Source organism: Lonchura striata, chromosome 3, assembly GCF_050655825.1.
Source record: "Lonchura striata isolate lonStrDom1 chromosome 3, ASM5065582v1, whole genome shotgun sequence".
Taxonomy (NCBI): Eukaryota; Metazoa; Chordata; class Aves; order Passeriformes; family Estrildidae; genus Lonchura; species Lonchura striata.
In genome coordinates this window covers 23805361-23825767 of record NC_140705.1, presented here as the reverse complement: position 1 = coordinate 23825767, position 20407 = coordinate 23805361, and the positions used below count along the sequence as shown (strand labels likewise).

Below are 20407 nucleotides of genomic sequence, written 5' to 3'. Positions count from 1 at the left end.
TTGGGAGTGATTGTTCCAGTTAATTTGGTTTGAACTTTTTCTCCCAGCCTGCATTCTTTTCTTTTTGCCAGAATGAAACACAAAACAAAACCTGCCTGACATTCAAACTGCTTCGCTGATGACTCACTGACCAACTCCATGGCTTTAAGCTAGTAATTAGCTCACTTGCTATCTCATTTGTGCCTTCTGAAAAACAGGGTGATGAGTTTTTGCTGATAATGAAAAAGTGAACATGAATTGAATTGTTCCCAGAAAGTAAATTACTAAATAAATACGCATTAACAAGTGATCCTAAGACAAGAATTTGCTTGTGGGGGCAACTGCATTTTCACTGAGGCCAGTCTTGAATAACATCCTGCTTTACAAAAGGCTGAGAGTCACTGTGACAAAGCACAAATTGCTACCAAGGTTATTTAGGCGACTCTTTTCATTCAATGGTATCACAGGGATCAGCAAATGATGTGGCACATTCTTCAGTTTTGTCTCCTCCTTCTGTTGTTGTCTGTGGCTGCCCCTTTTGCAGGTACAGCTTGATCCTGCTTCTCAAACTTCTTCCACAAATAACTGAGTGCCCAGCTTAACCAGGCAACTTTGCAGGTTTCAGCGAGTTTTAGAGACGCTGTCGTAACAACTACAAGACCCTTCAGTTTGCAAGGAACACCACTAACATTCACACATTCAGAGTAGAACTAGTACAGTAATATATTCACATTTATTTACTTGCATTACCATAAATTTTATAGACACAGGCAGGTGTGTTGACTACATTGTGCTCAACAAATAAAAGGTCTGAACAGAAGCACTTGGACTGGGAGCCATGAGGTAGAAACTAACAGGAAACAGAAACAATCAATTGGAGGCAGCAGTTTCAGTATAGCAACCACTCAACTATCATCAAGAGTTTAGTGGGCCTGAGGACTTTCAGAGAAAATAATTAGGTGGTTATGAGGTGTTTACAATGACTTTTTCAGAGAAGAGAGAATGCTTCTTGGAAAAAGCATCAAAAGCATGTGTTTGAAAATTATCAGTCTGGAAATGGAAAATACTAAATTGCATCATAAGCTGATCAGAGGTAGGGCTTGACCTCTAAATACTGAAAGGGTTATTTTAGAAGTTGTTTTATCTGAGCAGTCACAGCACACAGAGTTGTGGTGAGTTCCTGCTGCAAACAGTAAACCTGATGAAGCCTAGTTTATTTTGAACTCATGTTTTATTTTCTTATCCACCCAACTCAATAACCTCTCCTAAAGCTCTAAGAGTTTCTCCTTACTTCAGTTGTACTTCTTCAGCATGTTTCTTCTCATGACCTCTTAAAAACATCTAGTTGAAAGGCTCCCTGACAAGGGGCATGTTCTGTCTCGCAGCCTGATACCCACAGTGAGTGGCCCAGCCACTGCTGGTGAGCACATACTTCAGCTTTGCCTCATTACATTTCCTTTCTTATGTAGAGACCGTCTTCAGAAGTCGTGTAGAAAAACCCACTACTCTTCATCTCAGATGGCCATTCCAATGAAGCTGAAAAGACAGAAAGGCACTCTTAGTCCATGATTCATCCTATCCCAAAATAGCAATCTAAATCGGGTCTTTTGAATCACGGTTAAACATGCCAGCTGGTCTCCACTAACTGTAAGGGCAACCAAAGGGATTATGTCAGATGAAGACATTGGTACTACAGCAGTCTAAACTTAGGTGAAACGAATCGTACTGTAATTCTTTTGAGCTCTGTGTCACTTCATGATGTTAAAGAGTGGTGGTTGGTTTCCAAGCTTGTATAGTGGGACAGATGGATGGACACTGTGATCACTGAGTCTTCCTTCATCTGAATGCTAGGCTGAAGAATCAAAAAATCTTCCCAATGGGAAGAGTGAGAAAACAAAGATGTATTTGTGCATATTTTCACAGAGGAAGATGCTACATTTTCTACCACTTTTTTGAGCTCTCCCCATCTGCTCAACAGCCCCTGTACATGTGTGAGTTGTTAGAGCAAGGCACTTCAATGCTGGTGTCACCACCATCTTCCCACCAGATAAAATCAATGCATGTTGACAGCAAGTACCAAGTTGCCCTCTTCCACAAAGGTGAAATTAGTTCACTTACCTTTTTGTTTTTTGTAAGCTTTTCCAGGAGTTAATGTATATTTTTCTAGTCAGAGATAAAGAAATAAGGTGATGAAAGAAAGAAGATGAAAGAGAGGTATTGGTTCCAACAACATCAGAATATTTAGTTGTCCTGTATTGCAAAACAGAAAAAACAACATTTTACTAGTAAAGGACCTTGAAACTTTTTCTTGCAATGCCCTCTTTTTAGGACAGCCCAAGTTTCCACATGCTCTTTCTCCAGTCCTGGAGCTAGCCTGCAAAATCCCTACTACAGGCTAGTGTGTAGATGCAGAGGTGCCCACAATTCTGACTTGGTTTCTCAACATAGAAAGAAGTCAATTTTATGCAACTTCATTGTGAAAAGCCATCCTGAGCACACAATTGTACAATAAAAGCTCATGACTTACCTTGTGAGTGAAATTCTGGGACAGCTGGGCTTGAGGTACCTCCCAGCATGTCCTACACACCATTTTGCATAGTCATGTTAGGCTGCCACATGCCCACCTCTGCAATTTTTGTGGCTGCCTGGGAAATGCTGTCTGAGGGTTCCTGCTCATGCTGCTCCAGCACTTCCATCCTGCTTGTGGCATGCTGTGGCATGGGGCTTGGTGCTCATGTGTGCACCATCCCAGCACAGGGAAGTAAGAATCAGAAAAATTTCACAAGTGCTCACAGAGCTCTACTGGATGTTGTTGTCACTGTCCTCAGATTAACAGCCATCCCCAGGCTCAGCCATCTCACCCAACCTCACCCTGTGAGGAAGCACAAGCTCCCAGAGACCACCCTGCATCCTCCTCCCTGGTCCCCTGAGAGACAGTTCTCTCCCTCCCCTTGAGCTCTGCCTCCTGTGAGCACACATGTCCACGTGGCTGGATGAAAAAACACATTACAACCCTGAGCCAGATTACAGCTGTGGTTTTGTTCCCATTGGCTGAGACTTCAATTGGATTAATTCGTTTGTTGTTCAGACCAGGCTTGTGCAAACTCAAGGCAGAGGGTAGGAATGGGAAGGAGGGAAGCAGCACTGTATCTTTTAGTACCAGTTCCGGCAAATGTTAGCTTAAAAGTACAATTCCTATCCCCGAACCAACTTCTTAGCCCTAGCAGAGCAATCCGTTTCAGCCTTCTCTCCATGAATGTGGAGGGCATATCTGCTTCTGCAACTGTGTCACCCAAGTCATACAGCCCTCAAAGAGCAGCTGCTCTTAGAACTGGAATGCAAACTCAAAGTGCCAGGAGAGGAGGCTCTGAAAGCGTTTGCTTCAGACAAGTCACCGGGTTTGTGAAAAGCTAAACAAAGCAGTCAGCTGCCTGCATTGCATGGGAGCCTCGTGGCAACCCTCAGGAAACAGTATAGAGCTTTTTGTGTTATTTTAATTATGTTTCAATTTAATAGTGGCTAAGCAAACTCTTGCAAAAAGAATTAGTAGGTTTGAGCTGTATCAGACCATGACACATGTGATGCTGCTCAGTGACACAGGCAAGACAGACCCAGACAAGATGCCCTTGCTCCAAGAGGGCTCCTGAACCAGCCTGGCCCTGTGCTGCTGAACTCATGGAAAACTACACAAACACTTTGAGGCTTCCTCCAATCTCTGTGCAGCCCCCTTCTCCCCACAACTTTGAAGTGCAATTTTTAAAAAGTCACCTGAATTTATTTCTTGAAACTACTTTTTCTCCTGAAACTGTGCAAGTTGTGCTCTGTGGAGTACCACCATTCTGTTTACATCTGCATTTTCCACTTGAAGGTTTTGGAAAAAATTTATAGTGCAAAAGATTAAAATAAACCAACTCACCAGACAGAAAATACTTCTTGCCGTAATTATCTCTTTTTCTGTCTTAGTATGTTTCCTACCAGTTTTGGTTGGGAAGTGGCAGAGTTGATGGCAAATTTGATCTGTCAATCCAAAAAAGTGATTAAGGTCACTTAGGAATAACAGGTGCCACCTGGAAAAGAAGCAGAGGACTTAAAAAATATTTATGGCTAAATGTATTCATTTTTGCATTCCAGAAGGCTCCCCTTGGTCTCTCCTGAAGATAATACATTAACATTAGGATGAAATATTGACATGCTGTTCAAACTTTTCACCTGAGATTGAATTATAAATCACAGAAGCTGAGTCACTGGTCTTTTTATTAGCTCAGAGAAATAACATGACATTACTCAAGGACACAGACCAGCCAATTTTTTCCGAAGATAAGAAACGGATTCATTTTTTCTGAAAAAAAGAATTCCTTATCTATCTGGCTTCATTCAGGAATACATCAACAGAAAACCAATATGAATTGATAAAAAGGATTTGTTCATTTATTTTCTTACAGAATATTTGATCCTTTTAGATTATTTCAAATAGCACCATATTGGGTCAGAAATTCCTGACTACTAAGGAATTGGAAACCTGATTTTCACAGCACTGCTGCCATGTATTGATGTAATTTACCTTGGAAAACACCCTGTATTAATTATAGATAACCATAGTATGGCCAAACAATACAAAAAACACATCCACAAATTGTAATTGTTTTAAACTCCAAGCAGCCTAAGATCTAAGCAGAGATTTTAGGGGAGCATGAGAACAGCTAAACTAAACATCTGTTTAGTTAGATTAAATTGTTCAGGTTGACAGAGGGAGCAGGGAATGTGGTCAGTAATTTCTAAAATGCAGCATCTTATGGGTTGATTATAAAATAGTGGTGTTGAACTTTCAGAAGCAATGACCCTAGTGATGGGTCACTAATTAACATACAGCTGGATCCAGGGGACCTCCTTTATTTGGTCAGTTCTTGTTGAAAAGCAGCTAAATATTTCTGTGTATTTTTGGCAATTACATTTACTTTTGGTACAATCCCCACAAATAGCAATGTTCCATTTCAAAGTTGCAGTATCTACTTTTAGATCTCTTAGTATTTCAAAAGGATGAGAATATTTTAAATAAACTACATCCTTACTACAGTCAATCAAATATTTCCCCATCAACTAGGACAGTTTCTATATTCTGATTCCTTTCTCAGGTTTAATTCTGTTTTGGATTCTGCTACTGAGTGGCTCTGTACGTCTTAAGGAAGTTGTTGTGCAAGTGGGACAACTTGACAAATGCAGAAATACGAGATGCAGAAACTTGCTTCCTTCACAAGTACAATATGCAGCTGAATAGCAGCTATTGTCTTTATTTTACAGTGGACAAAATCATGTTCTGTTTCTTAAAGAATGATGAAATCAGGACATAAATGAATATAGTGTTTTCTGATTGGTACCATATACAAATCCGGCATCAGTGTTTATAGGAAAAAGTGTCCAGTGGTTCTCACCTGAAGTTCTTCATTTGACTTTGCAAGACTTCCATACAGCTGAAAACTTTCACTCTTGGTATCACTAAGAGTGCCCATGATTAGAAATGTTGACAAAAATAGTTGTCATTACTGAGAACAAGAAAAGATATAAAATACACCTTCTTTATGGAGAGGTTCAGTTACTGTCGAGAACATGACCAGGTGGGAAACATGCTTTTTCCTAGGCTGACAGGACTACAACTGGTCCCTTGGGAAGCTCTTTGGTAACTATGAATTTGATGAAGAATTTCCCACTTGGCCAGGTGAGGGTTGCACAATATGAGAAACTCCTCAAATTCCAAGGACACAACAAATATGGGTTGGAAGTGCTGAGGGGGCCCTGCTCCTCCAGTCTGGAGATTTACAAACCAAGCAGAGACTAACAGATGTGCCACCACTACAGAGTAATGCTGCAGCTGCTCTGTCTGGGGCAGCCTTATGCTCTTGTGAAGGCTCCAATGCAAGGATTAGCACACAGTGCCAATGGATCAGCACAAGATACACACTTATCACAAAGAAATTATGAAAAGCAAATACCAGACAGTTCTGTGCTCAGTATCTCAGGTTCTTCTGGAGTTGGGAATAAGCAAGTTTCATTTATCAGCATATAATGTGTCAAAGGCAATGAGAACACAGATATCTTAGCATCCTTTTGGTCCAGACTCCCTGGGCAAGGCAGCCTGTCTCTGAGGTCAATTCAAAGGGCAGAGGATGTGTTATTAATCAAAAGCATCCTAACTAGCTGAGTTAAATGACATAAATGACAACATGAGTAGTGTATTCATAAAAGGCCTGCATTTTCACGTTCCCAGTTTTGTGAAACTATGAGGTTATTCACACACACCACCCAAGCAAAAATGGACCAGCGCTGAAAGAAAATTGTTATTGCAAAGTCAATACCTTTAATATAATGAAATGCCAGAATTAAGCTTGCCTTCAATGTGGCATCCTGTTGTGTACATATGATGATATGCTTTTTAAATTATACAACTGCATCGTGCTTCTTTCAAGAGATCCCTACTTCATTCACTACACAGGAACAGAGGAGATTTCTTAATGAGATTCTAGGCAGGATTTTTATTAGCACAGATTTCTACTCCCTCTTTTGTTTACTGAACTCATTCTCAGTACCGTACTGAATAGGAAATTAAAAAAGTAATATTTTATGTAATTATTCTCAAAGTTCAAGTCGACTGCAGCTGAGTTCTATGACTCAGTAATCCAAGATGGTTAACTAAAAGATGCAGACTAAGCAAGCTGTGAAAACCTAGTTTTCATGTCTTGTGTCCCCAGGCTGTGTAAGATAGCCATGTCTTGCTGCATTTACTGTGGCAGTACTCTTGCCCTCATTGAAAGTTCTCCACTCAACCCTAAAAGCTGACGTTTCAGAGAGCAGCATATTTCAGCTCAGCCCCAGAAAATACACATTTTTTTTACTCTCACTGGGCACAGGTACCAATGTCCTCAGGCTGACTGACTGTAGGATGTGTTTGCACAGTACAGACTACAAAGACTACCTGAAGGTATCATAGGGAAATACGAAGTTGAAAACTTGAAATTCCCTCTGATCTGTGCCAAGACAGACCAGTGTATCCAATATCTACATGCACAGACAAAGAAGAAAAGAATTCCTTTCTTCAAAGGAAATTTGTCCACCTGAAAGACATATTATTCCTTGAGTTTTGGTTAATCTGTCCACTTGAAGGTGGACCATTCCTCCAGTTTTCCAGGAGACAAAACATGAGGGATGCACTTGTGCAGCCAGAAGCACTGGGCTGAGAGCTGCCTGTAAGGCAGCAGCAACTGCAACATGGGAACCTGGACTTTCAGGCTGCCAGGAAGTTCAGTATGGTATACCAAAGGGAAAAAACAGCACAAATAGCCCATTTGTTAAAAAAGAAGTGGAAACCATAATCCATTTAAGGGTTTCAGAGGAGAATCGTAAAGGAAAACCAGCAACTACCTTCTCTGTGTGGGTTAGCTTTCACCCATGACTTCTTAACACACTATCTCTAGGGTGTGTTTCTTTCAAGGAAGATGCAGGTTTTCACATGTAGATGAGTGCCTGGCACATTGCAGCCAGCCTCCAGCCACAAGGCAGAGGGCACAGAGGTCCAGTAAGTCCTGTGTTGTGTCTCAGCCCTGTGTGAATGTCCTGGCTACCCTCTGCAGTTTATGTCCAGGCAACTGCCTTGTTCCCCAGCACGGCTGTCCCTGTTTTGGCATGAATTGCCCATGCAACTGATGTTCCCGTGCTCCTGCCACTGCACCTGCCCGGCCAAAGCAGGGTGCCAAAGGCAACAGTGAGTCATTGCTATGCTCACCCCAAGACATGTTGCATGAGGAAGACAGTTCTTGCTGTGTTTTGTTTATAATAGGGCTGAAGCTGCGCTTCCCACAGAGCTTAAAAAGTGAACAAGAAAGCCTCAGGTGACATTTCAAGGGAGGATAGCTTGGGAGGTGCCTTTTCTTTTAACTAACCTCAATAGAAGAATGAAGATATAATCAGATAAGTGTCAAAATAAATGATGAATTCACACATCAGATAACTGACCCTGTTTTGAAAGAATATTGTATTCACTATTTTAGATTGTAATAGAAAACAGGATGGTCCAAAACTTAAGGGATTAAAACTGCCCCAACTGCAGCCAATGGAAATATTGTCTTTCACTTCAACAAAAACAGAAAATGTCTTCAGTTGATCTGGAAAAAAACTTTGAAATGCTGGAGTGATTACTAGTCGCTGCCAACCATTAACTTTCCTTCTTTTCCTCCAACTGAATTATGCCAAGTCTTTCATGGGCAGTACGTTTCATTGCCATTTGCTTATTTGTTGTCTTGCTTTTCTACAGATTTTTGAGAGGAAGATGGAAAGCTGATCTGTTTCCAGAATTTATGATAGGGGAAAAAAAAAACAGCTAAAAAATAAGGAAAAAAAAAACAGAAGAAAGAAAGCCTACCTTTGTCCCATGGAGCTGGCAAGAGACATTATCACCTGGAGAGAGGTGAGGGGCAAGCTTACAAAATATGCCACTACTATTGACAACCCTCCCTGAGAGCAAAGCCTTGTTGCTGGTATCTCACTGATCTGCCATACTGCAGTCCCAGCTTTACCCACTGAGACCCAGGCTGTGAAAGACAAAACCATAACGACCAAGATAACATGCATATGCAGGATGATGCTGGACTATGCATGAACAGAATTTGACCATTTGTTATTCAGGAGTAGTGGCACTTTACAACAAAGAACATTAACCACATTTCCATTGCTGTAAAGCTCTTGTTTAGTTTTTCTCTTCCTCTCCCTAGACCCAGATCCAGTCACGTCCTTTGCATTAATTCTGTGCTCATCAGTACATTCATGCCTTGAGTCAACTCCATAGCTATCACAAACGATTCACCTTTTTTCGAGTTTAATATTCTTCTCAATTCCAGTAATTAGAATTGGCTTGGTGCAGGGTCAGAAAACACAAGCCAGTGCATGTAAGGGGAGGTAGGCCAAGGCCAAGGGAGAAGGGCACAGAACCTCTTTAAGTGGAAATGAGCTGTTAGAAAATCTCATACCCAAATATGTAACTTTACCTGTCCAGCTTTGCTGCAGACACTTTAATTCTTTGTTTTGTGTCCTGCAGGCTTCTCCTAATAGCCATCTGCAGCCTGACAGTAATTATAAAGCCTGGCTCAAAGAATTGATCAATAATGTGATAAGGTGAACAAAAAGAACTCCAAGAGAAAGATACCTTTTCAGTATGTTCAGACGCCTAAAATGTTTCCAAAACACTTAGCCATCCTTTGAGAGCTGCACATGCCTGTTTAGTGGTAGCATCTTTCTTTGAGAATCTATCCCTTACCTCTCAACAACCTCCTGGGTCATTTAGGACCTCATCTTTCTTTCTGCAACAAAGGCTGAGAAACAAGTGTGGTTACACCACCAAAGACCCTGCAGCCCATGATCTATAGGTACTTCCAATAGTGGTGTTTATGCAGCATATGGAAGCAGCAGTGAGACAGCAGCTGGGAGCTGTTCCCTCACATAACTCAGTTTCTCACTGGGAAAAAGCAGACCTATTCAGCTTATATTCCACCCATATCTCAATACCTGAAGCTCTATCCAGAAATACAAGCTACCAAAGAAAGATTAAAATTGAATGTAAAATTATTCAAATACCTGAGCTATTAAATGGAAGGCCAATGTCATCTTTCCTGATATAGCTAGTCTATTTGCAAATTGGCAGTTCAGCCTCACTAGTATTTACTGAGCTAGCTAACAGCGTTTTTCACTCGAAATGCCTGGAACAAGTTTAGGCTTATTAATAAATAAAGTCTTCTGTTACATGTAGTAATACACAGGTTTGTACTTGGGATTTTGAACAACTCTTTCATGACATAGTTAAAACCTTTTCCTTGGTGGAGTGCCACAGAATTACACAGCTTTTATGAAAAAGAAGATTAAAGCACACTGGAGTAATGAGAAATTTGAGAAGAGCAAGTTTCTCAGGGGGTGATCCATTTGACCAAAACCTGCACATATATATACACTAAAATGGAGGTTATAATCAGCATTAGACTGAATTATTTTAAGCATGGAATCTTTCAGCTGTATCTGCTGTTCTTCCTTCTTGCTCTGCTGCTCTATGCCCCCAACAACCTGCACTGAGGGAACCTTGCAGCCTCCTCTTCCTCTTTGTACCAAGCATGGATTCATGCAGGGCACAAAGCCAACAATGCTGCCTCGGTGCTGCTACCCAACAGCCATGGCTTTGGAAAGAACCAGCTGGCGGCAGTAATCCAACAGGCAAAACCTGGGAATCCTGGGGTCAGCGCCACGGAGCGTGGGAGAGCTGCAGGTTTGGCAGGCAGATGGTTGCTCTTTTACACAACTGTGCAAAGTACACTTCTTATGATAAAACATTACAGTTCATGACAGGTTATTTGGGGAAAAGGTTACATTTCCCCGAGTCTTATCTTGCTGCCTGATGCATTCCTTGGCAGAAATGGGAATTTGGACAAAGATTAAAGAAGTTATGGATGTGAACAACTGGGTAACTACATGGAGGCTGTATTCCTGTTACTGGCAGATATAGGAGAGGTTAGAAATGTGAGGCCTATAATCATTTACAGACATAGAGAGAAACCAGGCAGTTCTTTTCTATAAACCTCAAATACTAGAACAATGAAGCCTTGGAGAATTTGGTAATGGGAAGCATGGTTTGGGTTCCAACTCTTACCTGGCAGTGCAGCTCACTGGCTCTGCTTTAATTTCCCAGCCTGTAAAAAAACTGAAAAATTATATTAAAATAGATATAAAAGCTGCTACTAATACATCTTACTTAGGAATTCTACTATTTTTTTCACTAAGGATCAGTACTTTATTCTTAGCTGCTAAACTTTATGTAAAAAAATATACTACAGCTTGAGTGTGGCAGGAAAGATGAGACAGTTGCTAAACAGAAAAGTATTATTTATTTATTCTGCTTTTCAACTAACTTTTGAATGTTCCAACCCACATTTAACTAATATTTGTGGGTTTCTGGATTCTTTTCAGGAGATGTTGATGATGAAATTAGGACTTTTAGGTGTGCTGTCCTTCAAACGGATATATGTTTGCAAAAAATGTGCAGACACCTAACACTCCTAGCTGTGGTGAGAATTCAAGTAACCAAGGAACTCAGTCACTTTAAGGTGCATGCCCTGAATTCAGGCTTTTGTAAGGCTTAATCATCAACAGAAGTCTTTGAAAGGACTTTGCACTCAGCCCCTGTTTTTCTTATGTCTAAAGAAGAATTTCACAGCTTCTGATAGTCACAATGAACGAAGTGATGCATTAAAGACAAGACATGCAGAGAGGATGAGAAGGTAGACTTCAGTTTTGCTACTGAGCCCCTGGTATTCTTGTATATTACACAGCTATCTACTAAGAAAAAAAAACCCACAGGTCAGCCTATGGAAAAGAATATAAAGATAATCCTATAATAAAGGGTCTCAATCATAGGAGACACTGGAAAGAAAATAAACTGGAAAATAATTTGGAAGTTCTTGCTTTCTTGGAAATACTTTGTATCTTGTGGATGTCATCAAAGAGCCTCTTTAGGACAGCTTTGGACACAGTCACAGCTGAATTGGTAGAAGAGTGCACTTCCAAGGGAACTGGTGGCAGCAGGAGAAAACAGTGAACAGTGTACAATGGGCATCAATCTCCATGCCAGACCACTCTGAGAGGGAGCAGTTCAGCAACGTACACACAAAATAATTCACATGCTACAGTCAAGGCACCATAACCATGTCCTGTCCACAGACACAGCAAAAGAATATGTGGGCTACTCAGAAATGAGAAATTCAAGTTCCTTGCAAAAGGAACATGCTAATAATGACCAAAGTGGTGAAATAATGTGATTATATTCACTTTTTACATAAACGCACAAAACTTTATAGACTGAAATGCACAGTTCATCGTTACTGAAGTAAAAAACGCCAGCCCTCAAAACCAATGGTTATCAATAAAAATTCACAAAAACATCTTATAAATGCACCACTTAGACTCATGACATAACTTAATGCTACTACAGTCATTTCTACATCAGGCAACAGCAAGAAAAAGAAATTTTAAAGTTATACTGAAAAGTCACACCAGTGTCTCTCATACACTAATTGAGAAGTTGGCTTGGAGAGGAATAAGTATTATTAATTAGACCAAAATAAGTCCCCATTAGTCATATTCCTCAATGCAGAGCAGGAAGACTTTAACTGGAAAATACATCAGAAGATCCTTCACTTGAATCTTTTCAGTGTCCTGACTTCCTTCTCTCCCTAGATAGATCATTTAATCCAAGTTGCTAGTCAGCAAGACTTTCTGCATCAAGAAATAATTGACTGAGCACAGATCTCTCCAGTGCCTCAGGAAATGTCTGGAGGCCTCCTGACTCTCCTCACTAAAAAGGAAGCAGTTATTGCATCTGCTGCTCACCTGAGTCAGTTGTTTTTTTCCTACTAAACACACCATTTCAAAACTTTGGAAGATGATTGTTTCATTTGAAGTCTTTTCATTTTACTCAGAAAATAATCAATATACAGCAATGCCAGCTCAAAAATCACCTTGAACAAAGCTGCTTTAAAATTTCTTTGCAGATGATTCATGAAGTAAAACAAATCTTTCTTTCTTCCTTCTAATAACAGCCTCATCACAAGACGTTTCCTTGCTACTTATTACTTTTAATGACAGCCAGTAAAAGAAAGGATTCTGTAGGAGTGGCCTCACCTATGAGTCTACATATCTTTCATCTCTCCCAGTGGGTATATTCTCAAAGAGCCAAGCTACTCTATTAGATTTAGTGGCAGCTGATTTGAATAGCTTTGCAGCTATACAAAACAAAAAGTGAGTTATCCTCTGTGGAGAAAGACAGGAACATGTCAAACAGCTCCTTGCTGTGCAAGTTGCAAGTCACATATTCTCCTCCCATCAACCTACTAAATTACCGTTCATCAGCCTTTTCCCTCAACTATTTCCTTTGGACTGTTCAGAAAAACTAGTTAAGCCTTGGGCCAGGGGATTTGAGTACAGAGTAAACCAGTAACATCATCCAAAGTACTGCCTGTATGTTCAGAGAAGCTTTTTTTCATATTAAGTGTATTGGAAGTAATTATACATGATACTCAGTGTACTGGAAATAATTATACAACATTAAGCATGTGGGCAGATATTATACAATGGTTTGTCTTGAAGTCACATTTTAGGTGATGTGCAAATGAACATTTCTGCATGTGATGCTGTCAACTTTAGAACGGCTTAGTCCTCCACTGTGGATCACCCCACACTGCCAGAACACATACATTAGAACTGAAGGGGGAAAAGATTCAGCTGAAAGTGGTGAACACTCCATAAACAGAGCTAACTTGTCATGCTGTTATGCTAGAGATTGCAGTATGAGAAAAGAGTTTACATCTTCATCAGTTTTACTGGTGCAAGAGAAAATACCTTGATTTTCTGTTACAAACAATGTATTAGCTCAGTAGTTGACAAGACTAAGCACACAGGACTGGAAACAGAGCAGATATCAGCACTAAAAGAACACAAAAATGAGCTGAGGTTAAATACTGAGAAAGACAGGACACTGAAAATGTGCTCTTGAATTGCAGGTCAAAGAGTAGCATTAGTGGTCAGCTGAAGAGTACAGACTGCATAATAGCAGCCTGCAATATAATAAAACTGATCTTAATTTCAAAATTTTGTGTATGTTGCTGGAAATGTTTACAGTGCATTATACACCCGCACACTCAAAACTATACCAAATACCCAATTCTTCCAGAAAAGTTTCTCAGTAACACAGGGCTCTTGCTGCCAGCCAAGTGAACTGAGAGCATGGACCCTAAACAATACTGACATGTTGGCTCAGATTCCTCAAATGACAACATAAACTTTGATTTGATACAACAAGGTTTGCTTCAGATGCAGGCTCACTGCCCCAAAGGTAGAAAGGGGCTGACACAGCTGTTGGCTATCAGGTGCTCCTTGTCACTGCCAGGACTCCTGAGGTGCTTCAGCTGTAACTCAAAGCTGTGGAAAAGCTGAGGCTGGATGGCAGCATGATGGCACAAATATGGTATCTTGATATTTTGGTGCAATTGCCCTCAAACATACAAGGCTTTGTCCCCTTAGATCTGAAATAAAGTACAACTTGGCTTTCACATGAGCGATATGCCTCATCAGACTACCATTGCCAAGTGTGAGAATTTTGGCCTCTTGATGTTTCAAAAATAAAAAAGGCTGTGGGATTTTTTAGCTAGAAGAAAAGATTGTATTCTTGTCCACCAAACTAAGTCAACCAGCCATCTCCAGATCTACTATAGTACCAACAACGGCGCTGCTTTCATTCAGGCCAGCCTGTACAATTTCTGCCAAAACCATTTAGGTATTTTTTTTTTTAATCATGAGCTCCTAAAAATCAGCTCATTATAAATTGTTTGTAATTTTAATTTTAACAGTTACTCCTTGTTCTGTCAATGCTGCCTTTTGTGTAGAAACTTACACCATTAAAATACTTCTGAGTTATTTTAATATTTGGTATCTTCCATTAATGTATTCAGTTTTGTTATTCTATTATCTTGGGAGTTTATTCTATTCTTTAGACACCTCATATCCTGGAGTAAGATAATTAAACAGTTCTTGTAAGTATAGTCATTCAGTCAATGAAATATCTAATAATACAGTTCATCCATTAGTGGGCTATATCAGAGTTTAAATACCTTACTAATTATCAAAGCATTGGTTTATCACATACCAGCCCTGCAGCCGATGATGAGCTTTGTGAATGTAACAATGAGGATCCAGGAGTAATAAATTTCTGTTTATCAGCAGTGAGAAACTTTCCCTTCACGTTAACGTTCAGCTTTTTGTCTCTCCATTTAGTAAAGACTTCGCACTAATAGGCCTTCCTTCTATTTTTCATCGACTGTAATAAAATACACGCTTCGACACGCCCCTGCATCCTCTTTCCTAACACAATGCTATTGCAATTCCCTCCAAAACAACCCCCAGGTAACAAACTCATTTTCAACAACTTCGCGAGCTGGGCTTACTGCTTGACACGCAACATGCGGGCTTCGCAGCCGCAGAGATGCAGAGGAGAATCCATGGGGGATGAGGGGCGACCTCTCTGGACTTCACCCACCCCGAGCATCTCGTTTTCCCCTGTAAAACACACAGGGGCGTTCGCGCACTGAACCTCTCGGTCAGGACATTTATTTTGGCGCTCTCAGGCGCACACGGTCCCTGTCCCCCGGAGCACCAGCCCGGCCAGCCGTGCCCCGTGCTGCCCGGGGCTCCTCTCGCCGCCATGGCGCCCGGCGCAGCCGAGCGGCGCCTCCTCCCGTGTCCGGGCCGAGGGCCAGGCGTTCGGGCCGCTGCCGGCGGCCGGGCTCGCCTCCCCGGGCCCCTCCGTCGCTCGTTGCCGCGCCGGGAGCGCGCCGGGAGCGCGCCGGGAGCGCGCCGGGCCGGCAGGCCGCGCGCAGCCCGCGCCCGGCGGGCGGGGGCGGTGCCTGCCGGCGGAAAGTGCTGAGTCACGGCCCTGACGCGCGGCCGCCGTCACGTGCGGCGCCGGGCTCGGTCCCGCCGCCGCGGCGCCCGGCGCACCCGCGGCACCGAGCGCACCGGCACGGGCGCGCCCGCTCCGCTCGCGTCCTCGGCCTCCTTCCCTCCCGGCCGGTATGGGGCTGCTGTCGCAGGGCTCGCCGCTGAGCTGGGAGGAGACGCGGCGGTACGCGGAGCACGTGCGGCGGCACGGCATCCTCCAGTTCCTGCACATCTACCGCGCCCTGCGCGACCGCCACAAGGACGTGCTCAAGTGGGGCGACGAGGTGGGTGAGAGCCCTGCGAGCGCGGCCTCCGCCGCCGCTGTGGCGGGCGCAGGTGCCGTTCCGGCGCGGGCGGGCGGGCCGCTGGGCCGGAGGGGACGTTGCGGTCCCGGCGGGCTTTGTTTACCTCGCGCACACGCGCGCCCGCCGCACTTCGTTGCGCAGCGCGGCCGCCCCGCTGTTAGCGCGGTTCTGAAGCGCTGGGACAGCTTTGGGTGCTTCCGCCTGGCACCGGTTGGTCGCCCCGGCTGCCCCGCGGGAGGTGTATTCCCGGGGCGGTGATGCTCGGCAGCACTCGCTCCTTCCCCGGAGTTTGTTTATGCTCCCTCGATGAGTCTATGCCTCGAGTCCAAGGCAGTGCCTGCTCGGAGTCAGACTCAGATTTTGGGAGGAAAGTGACGGAAGCAGGACCGGGGGTGGGCGGGCGGCTCTGCAGTGGCAGCGCTCTCACCGCCTTCCTCCCCGTACCCCTGCGTGAAAGGGACTGCCGAGCCCTGCTTTACCCGGAGTTCCCTGGGCGTTTGGTACCCGTCAGCCTGCCTTCTGAGCAAGGATCAGGATGATCGCTCGGGTCATCGCTTGAACTTTGTTACAGGTGCTTTGTGCCGGAGGACCGTAACTTTAGTTACAGGTCTTGGGTGTGTTGCCTTGTAAACTTGCGCTCATCTGTGCCACAGCCTGACGGCACTCTGCAAGGAGCAAAGGCTGCCTCCTCTATTCATTAGTTCCCCAGGAGACAGGGAGCAGCTTCACTAGAAGCTGTCCTTGTCCGTGGTGTTGGTGAAGTCCAGCACTGGCCACTTGAAGGTGTTGTAGATGCAGCTGCAGGGAAGTTTGGAAGAACAGAGTAGGATAGAAGCAATGTGGGGTCTTGGCCATTGCACCTCTGTCTCATGTACAGTTTGCTTTCTGAGCAGCAAAGGCATTTGTGAGAAAACTTCATTCAAGTAATAGCAGCTGTTCATAGATGTTCTTTGCCAAAAGAGAATGCCGTTCACCATGTGCATTCTGAGAGAACTTGTCTCTTAAAGTCAGTTCTTCTTTAAATTAACCCTTTTTTATAATTCACATAACAGCAGGGCAGGCATCAGCATGCAGAAGTCACTTCCATGAGTGAGTGGGGGCTTGGCTACTAAATAAAATCTGTTTAATGAAAGTATGTGCAGTCTACACCGTAGGGTTTTGCAGCTAGAGTGGTGTGGACTCAGAAAGTTTAAATATACTTTTATCTATGCCTGTCTGACATTTGTGTTCCTGAGTGTCTTCTATGACTGAAGTTGAAGACTGAAGCTGATGAAAGAGCCTCACACTCTTGAGTCCAGGAATATAAACAGTCTTCCTGTTGCTCTGAGACTTAGGTCAAGGGTTTGCTCATTAATCTTTAAGAGATGGTACTCATTTTTCAATGGGTGTTAGATTTTAGTTGTCCTTGCTTTCTCAGAGTGAGATTTCACAAGATAGCTAAGGCTGATCCACTAGCAAGCTGGTTAAGCTTCCCTCCTTGTGTTCTGGGCTCATATTTCTGCTGCCTGCCTTGTGTTGTTACTGGTCAGCTGAGTTCAAAAAGTTAACCCAGCAGAAAACTCTTCTTCCATTCAGTTTTTTAGGGTGGTTGCTTTTCTCAGCAGAGCTTCAGCTCTTTCACAGGTAGACCCAACAAGCTCTCTTTAATTTAAGGAAAGTACCAGGAGTGTGTGGAGGAAAGGGTCGAGTGCAACTGGCCCCTGCAGCACCTGCAGCTGGTCACTTGGTAATCTTAGATGTATGGTGAGACTGGACTCTGAGAGCCTCATTGTTCCTGTGGCCTGGGGACCCTACTGAGCAAAGTGTTTATGCTCAATAAATAGTGGAGCGTAATGTCAAAGGAGATACACAGTTCTCTTCTACCATGCCCCAGCATGGCAAGAGGCAGGATTTTAAGAGCAGAATCATTGCAGACACAGACATGATTTTGAAAAGGAGCTGAGAGCTGTATTAGAAATGTCTGTGAACATTCAGAGAAGGTCGGGTAACCTGGTTCATTGTCTACCTCTTCATTTTAGCAAATGCTTATAAACTCAGGTGTGGCAACTTTGTTCTGCTGAGTTATGCAGTTATATATTTTGGGAGTGTGTTAATGGACCAGGTACTTGTAGCCAGTCTGCTCTTGTGCAAACAAAACTATACCTCAGTCTGTAGCTTACTTGAACTGTGCTGTAGGGCAGTAATTTTTTTTCCATTTTTGCTCTCAGATACCTAGTTGTTAGAAAGTGGCGCCACATTTATATGCAGCTTAGATTAATCAACTGACTAATTGGACAGTTTTAATAAAAAGTCTTGTTTGCACTTTGACCTTCACATCATAAAGTCATAGCCTGAGGGTGTTTAATTGTTTTAAAAACTTCTTGAAGATAGAAATCAAGAATGAAGATGGCAGCCCTCATGTAGTGCTAGAGATAAGATCAGAATAAACAAAATTACTTTTCTGTTTCTGTGACCGTGTTTAGTGAAAAATGTACCTTGTAAATTTTTTAAGGAATGTTTATGAGAAAAAACTCAACTTCTGTAGCACTTAGTGAGTTTGTCTTTCAAGGTGTATGTGTGAATACCTGAAAGGTTGTTCCTCATCTAGGTGATGCCATTGTGAAAAGGAAATACTGTGTTTGCTCATGAGTGTAGATACCATCCTTTGCTTTGGTTTGTTTTCACTAGGACTTCCACTTCTCAGTGTGTGTTGTAAGACTCATTTCAGATCTGTGGGGGTCCCTTGGGGTGCTTGTAACCTCCTAGGGGCACCGTTCGCTGGCGTTCCAAGGGAATGAAACTGTGGGGACTTATCATGTACTGTTTCTTGGGTGTTAGACAGAAGTGTTAAGGCTAAGTGCTAACAGAGCATGGTGGTGGCATCTGTTTTGAAGGGAGTGAGACAGACTCACAGCTTACATTGCAGGGTAGAATTCCCTAGTACTCCCATCCTCTCCTGAGTAAAGAGCTGTAAAGGTCAAAACATTGGTTCTGTTGCCTTTTGAAAAGTCAGCTCTTTTATTGCTTGTAATGTTAATAGAACTAAGAGCTGTTATCTGTTTTGGGATAATTTCTTTTATATTCAGTTTTCTGTGACTGCATGAAGCCTTTGCAATGGTAAAAAACAAAAGCCTACCAAATATGAATATAACAGAGTAAGATTTGCTCTAAAAAAAGCTTCTAAAGGTCTCCTTAAATTTGCATTTGCAGGTAAAGGTGTTCTGCCTCTTAATCATCCTTCTGCCTCTTAATCACCCTTCTACCTCATTTAAAACTGACAGTTGGCCTCCCTGTTTATGCTTGACTTCACCTGTCTGTAGAGAATACAAAACAGTGAACTGTCTCATTATCCCTCATCAAACCTCGCCTTACTATCATTAACTTAATGCTCACAAAGTTTGGGCAACAATTACATGTAGTGGTGACACTCTGTCATGCTAACAAGTGCAATCTCCTTGTGTTCTCATCTTCCTCTTCCATCCAATAATCTATGCTTGACCTTGCAGAGCTGTGATCATTGTTTATTTTTTTATTTTTGTGCAGCTGAATCAAAAATCTTTTCAGTACTGTTTCAGAGCTCCAGTACAGTTAGCAGACACTATGTGAAACAATTAGTTTGTGCAGCTTGGCAGATACTAGCCTATTCTGCTGCTTCCCAGCTTTTATCCCAAAAAGCTCCCTTCTGTGCCAGTGTATTATTAGTCTTCTGTGCTGTTCAGTGCCTCTTGTCTGCTGATTGCATGCCTCTGACTGACTGATGTTGCTTGAATTTCCCTTTGGAGCTTAATGCGGACACTCAGATCAGGCAAGTGGAATGGCTGGCCCTTGGCAGGGCTCACCGCTGCTGTTTTGTGCTGAGCGTGCACACAAGTGTAGAGTCACAGCATTGCACACCAACCTACGTATACATGTGTATTCAGATGCATGTGATATGCATATGAATACATGTTACATACATGTTACATGTTACAAGCATATAATACTTATCTTCCGCAGTCTGTAATACTTGTTTCCATAGTCTGTAAAGATTGAGGAAGAGTTGTTTCAGCATAAGAAAATTTTGAGAAAGGTGTGCCAGAAGGAGATCTCTGAAGGAAGGGATTTAGAAAGCAAGCATGGGCAAAACATGACAGTTTTATTTTAAAGTACACGTGAATGAAGTAGGAATCTGACTTGCTCAGCCTTGTTTAGTGAAATTAGACATAATGACCCTTTTGTTGTGTATGAGTGTTGTTCCCATCAGTGTAGGAGCCTAGCACACAATACGCATCTGCAGCTTTTTAAATGTTGTTTTCTTAATGGAAACTTGAAGTGAAATTTTGAGGCCTTTAAAAAGATTTGATAATGCTGTGTATGACGCAGCGTGAAAAATGTACCACTGCACTGCTTTCAAGTTGAAGTCTTACTGAGTTAATTCTAGTTTGGTTTTGGTTCTTTGTTTTCTTTCCTTCTTTTTACCTCTTTCTCAGTCCTTTTTAAGCTTCTTTTGATCTTTCTCATGTACACTCAATTCATTCCCCTCCTTATCTTCTGGTTTTTGAATTATACTTTGTAAATAAGTTAAATGAGAACTAAAATGAACGTGTGCTAATCAGCACTTCCTCATGCAAGAAGCAAAACAGCCCTTC

The 20407-nt window shown here is 42.5% G+C and overlaps 1 protein-coding gene and 1 long non-coding RNA gene across 5 annotated transcripts in view; one reads left to right on the top strand and one right to left on the bottom strand.

The window, feature by feature from the left end:
• Positions 1-683: 683 nt before the first annotated feature.
• LOC110482171 (uncharacterized) lies at positions 684-15394 on the bottom strand. The gene is made up of 2 exons (XR_014953609.1): positions 2098-15394; positions 684-1515 (listed from the first exon to the last, which is right to left on the bottom strand). It is a non-coding gene; the product is annotated as an uncharacterized LOC110482171 (long non-coding RNA).
• A 154-nt stretch (positions 15395-15548) lies between these two features.
• The window catches only part of GCLC (glutamate-cysteine ligase catalytic subunit), a 36656-nt gene continuing 31797 nt past the window's right edge, over positions 15549-20407 (top strand). For all 4 annotated transcript variants that reach the window (XM_085574611.1, XM_085574610.1, XM_085574609.1 and 1 more), the window contains exon 1: positions 15549-15779. In XM_085574611.1, coding sequence (XP_085430737.1) covers positions 15630-15779 — 150 coding nt within the window. In that variant the 5' untranslated portion in view covers positions 15549-15629. The remainder of the gene's footprint in view (positions 15780-20407) is intronic.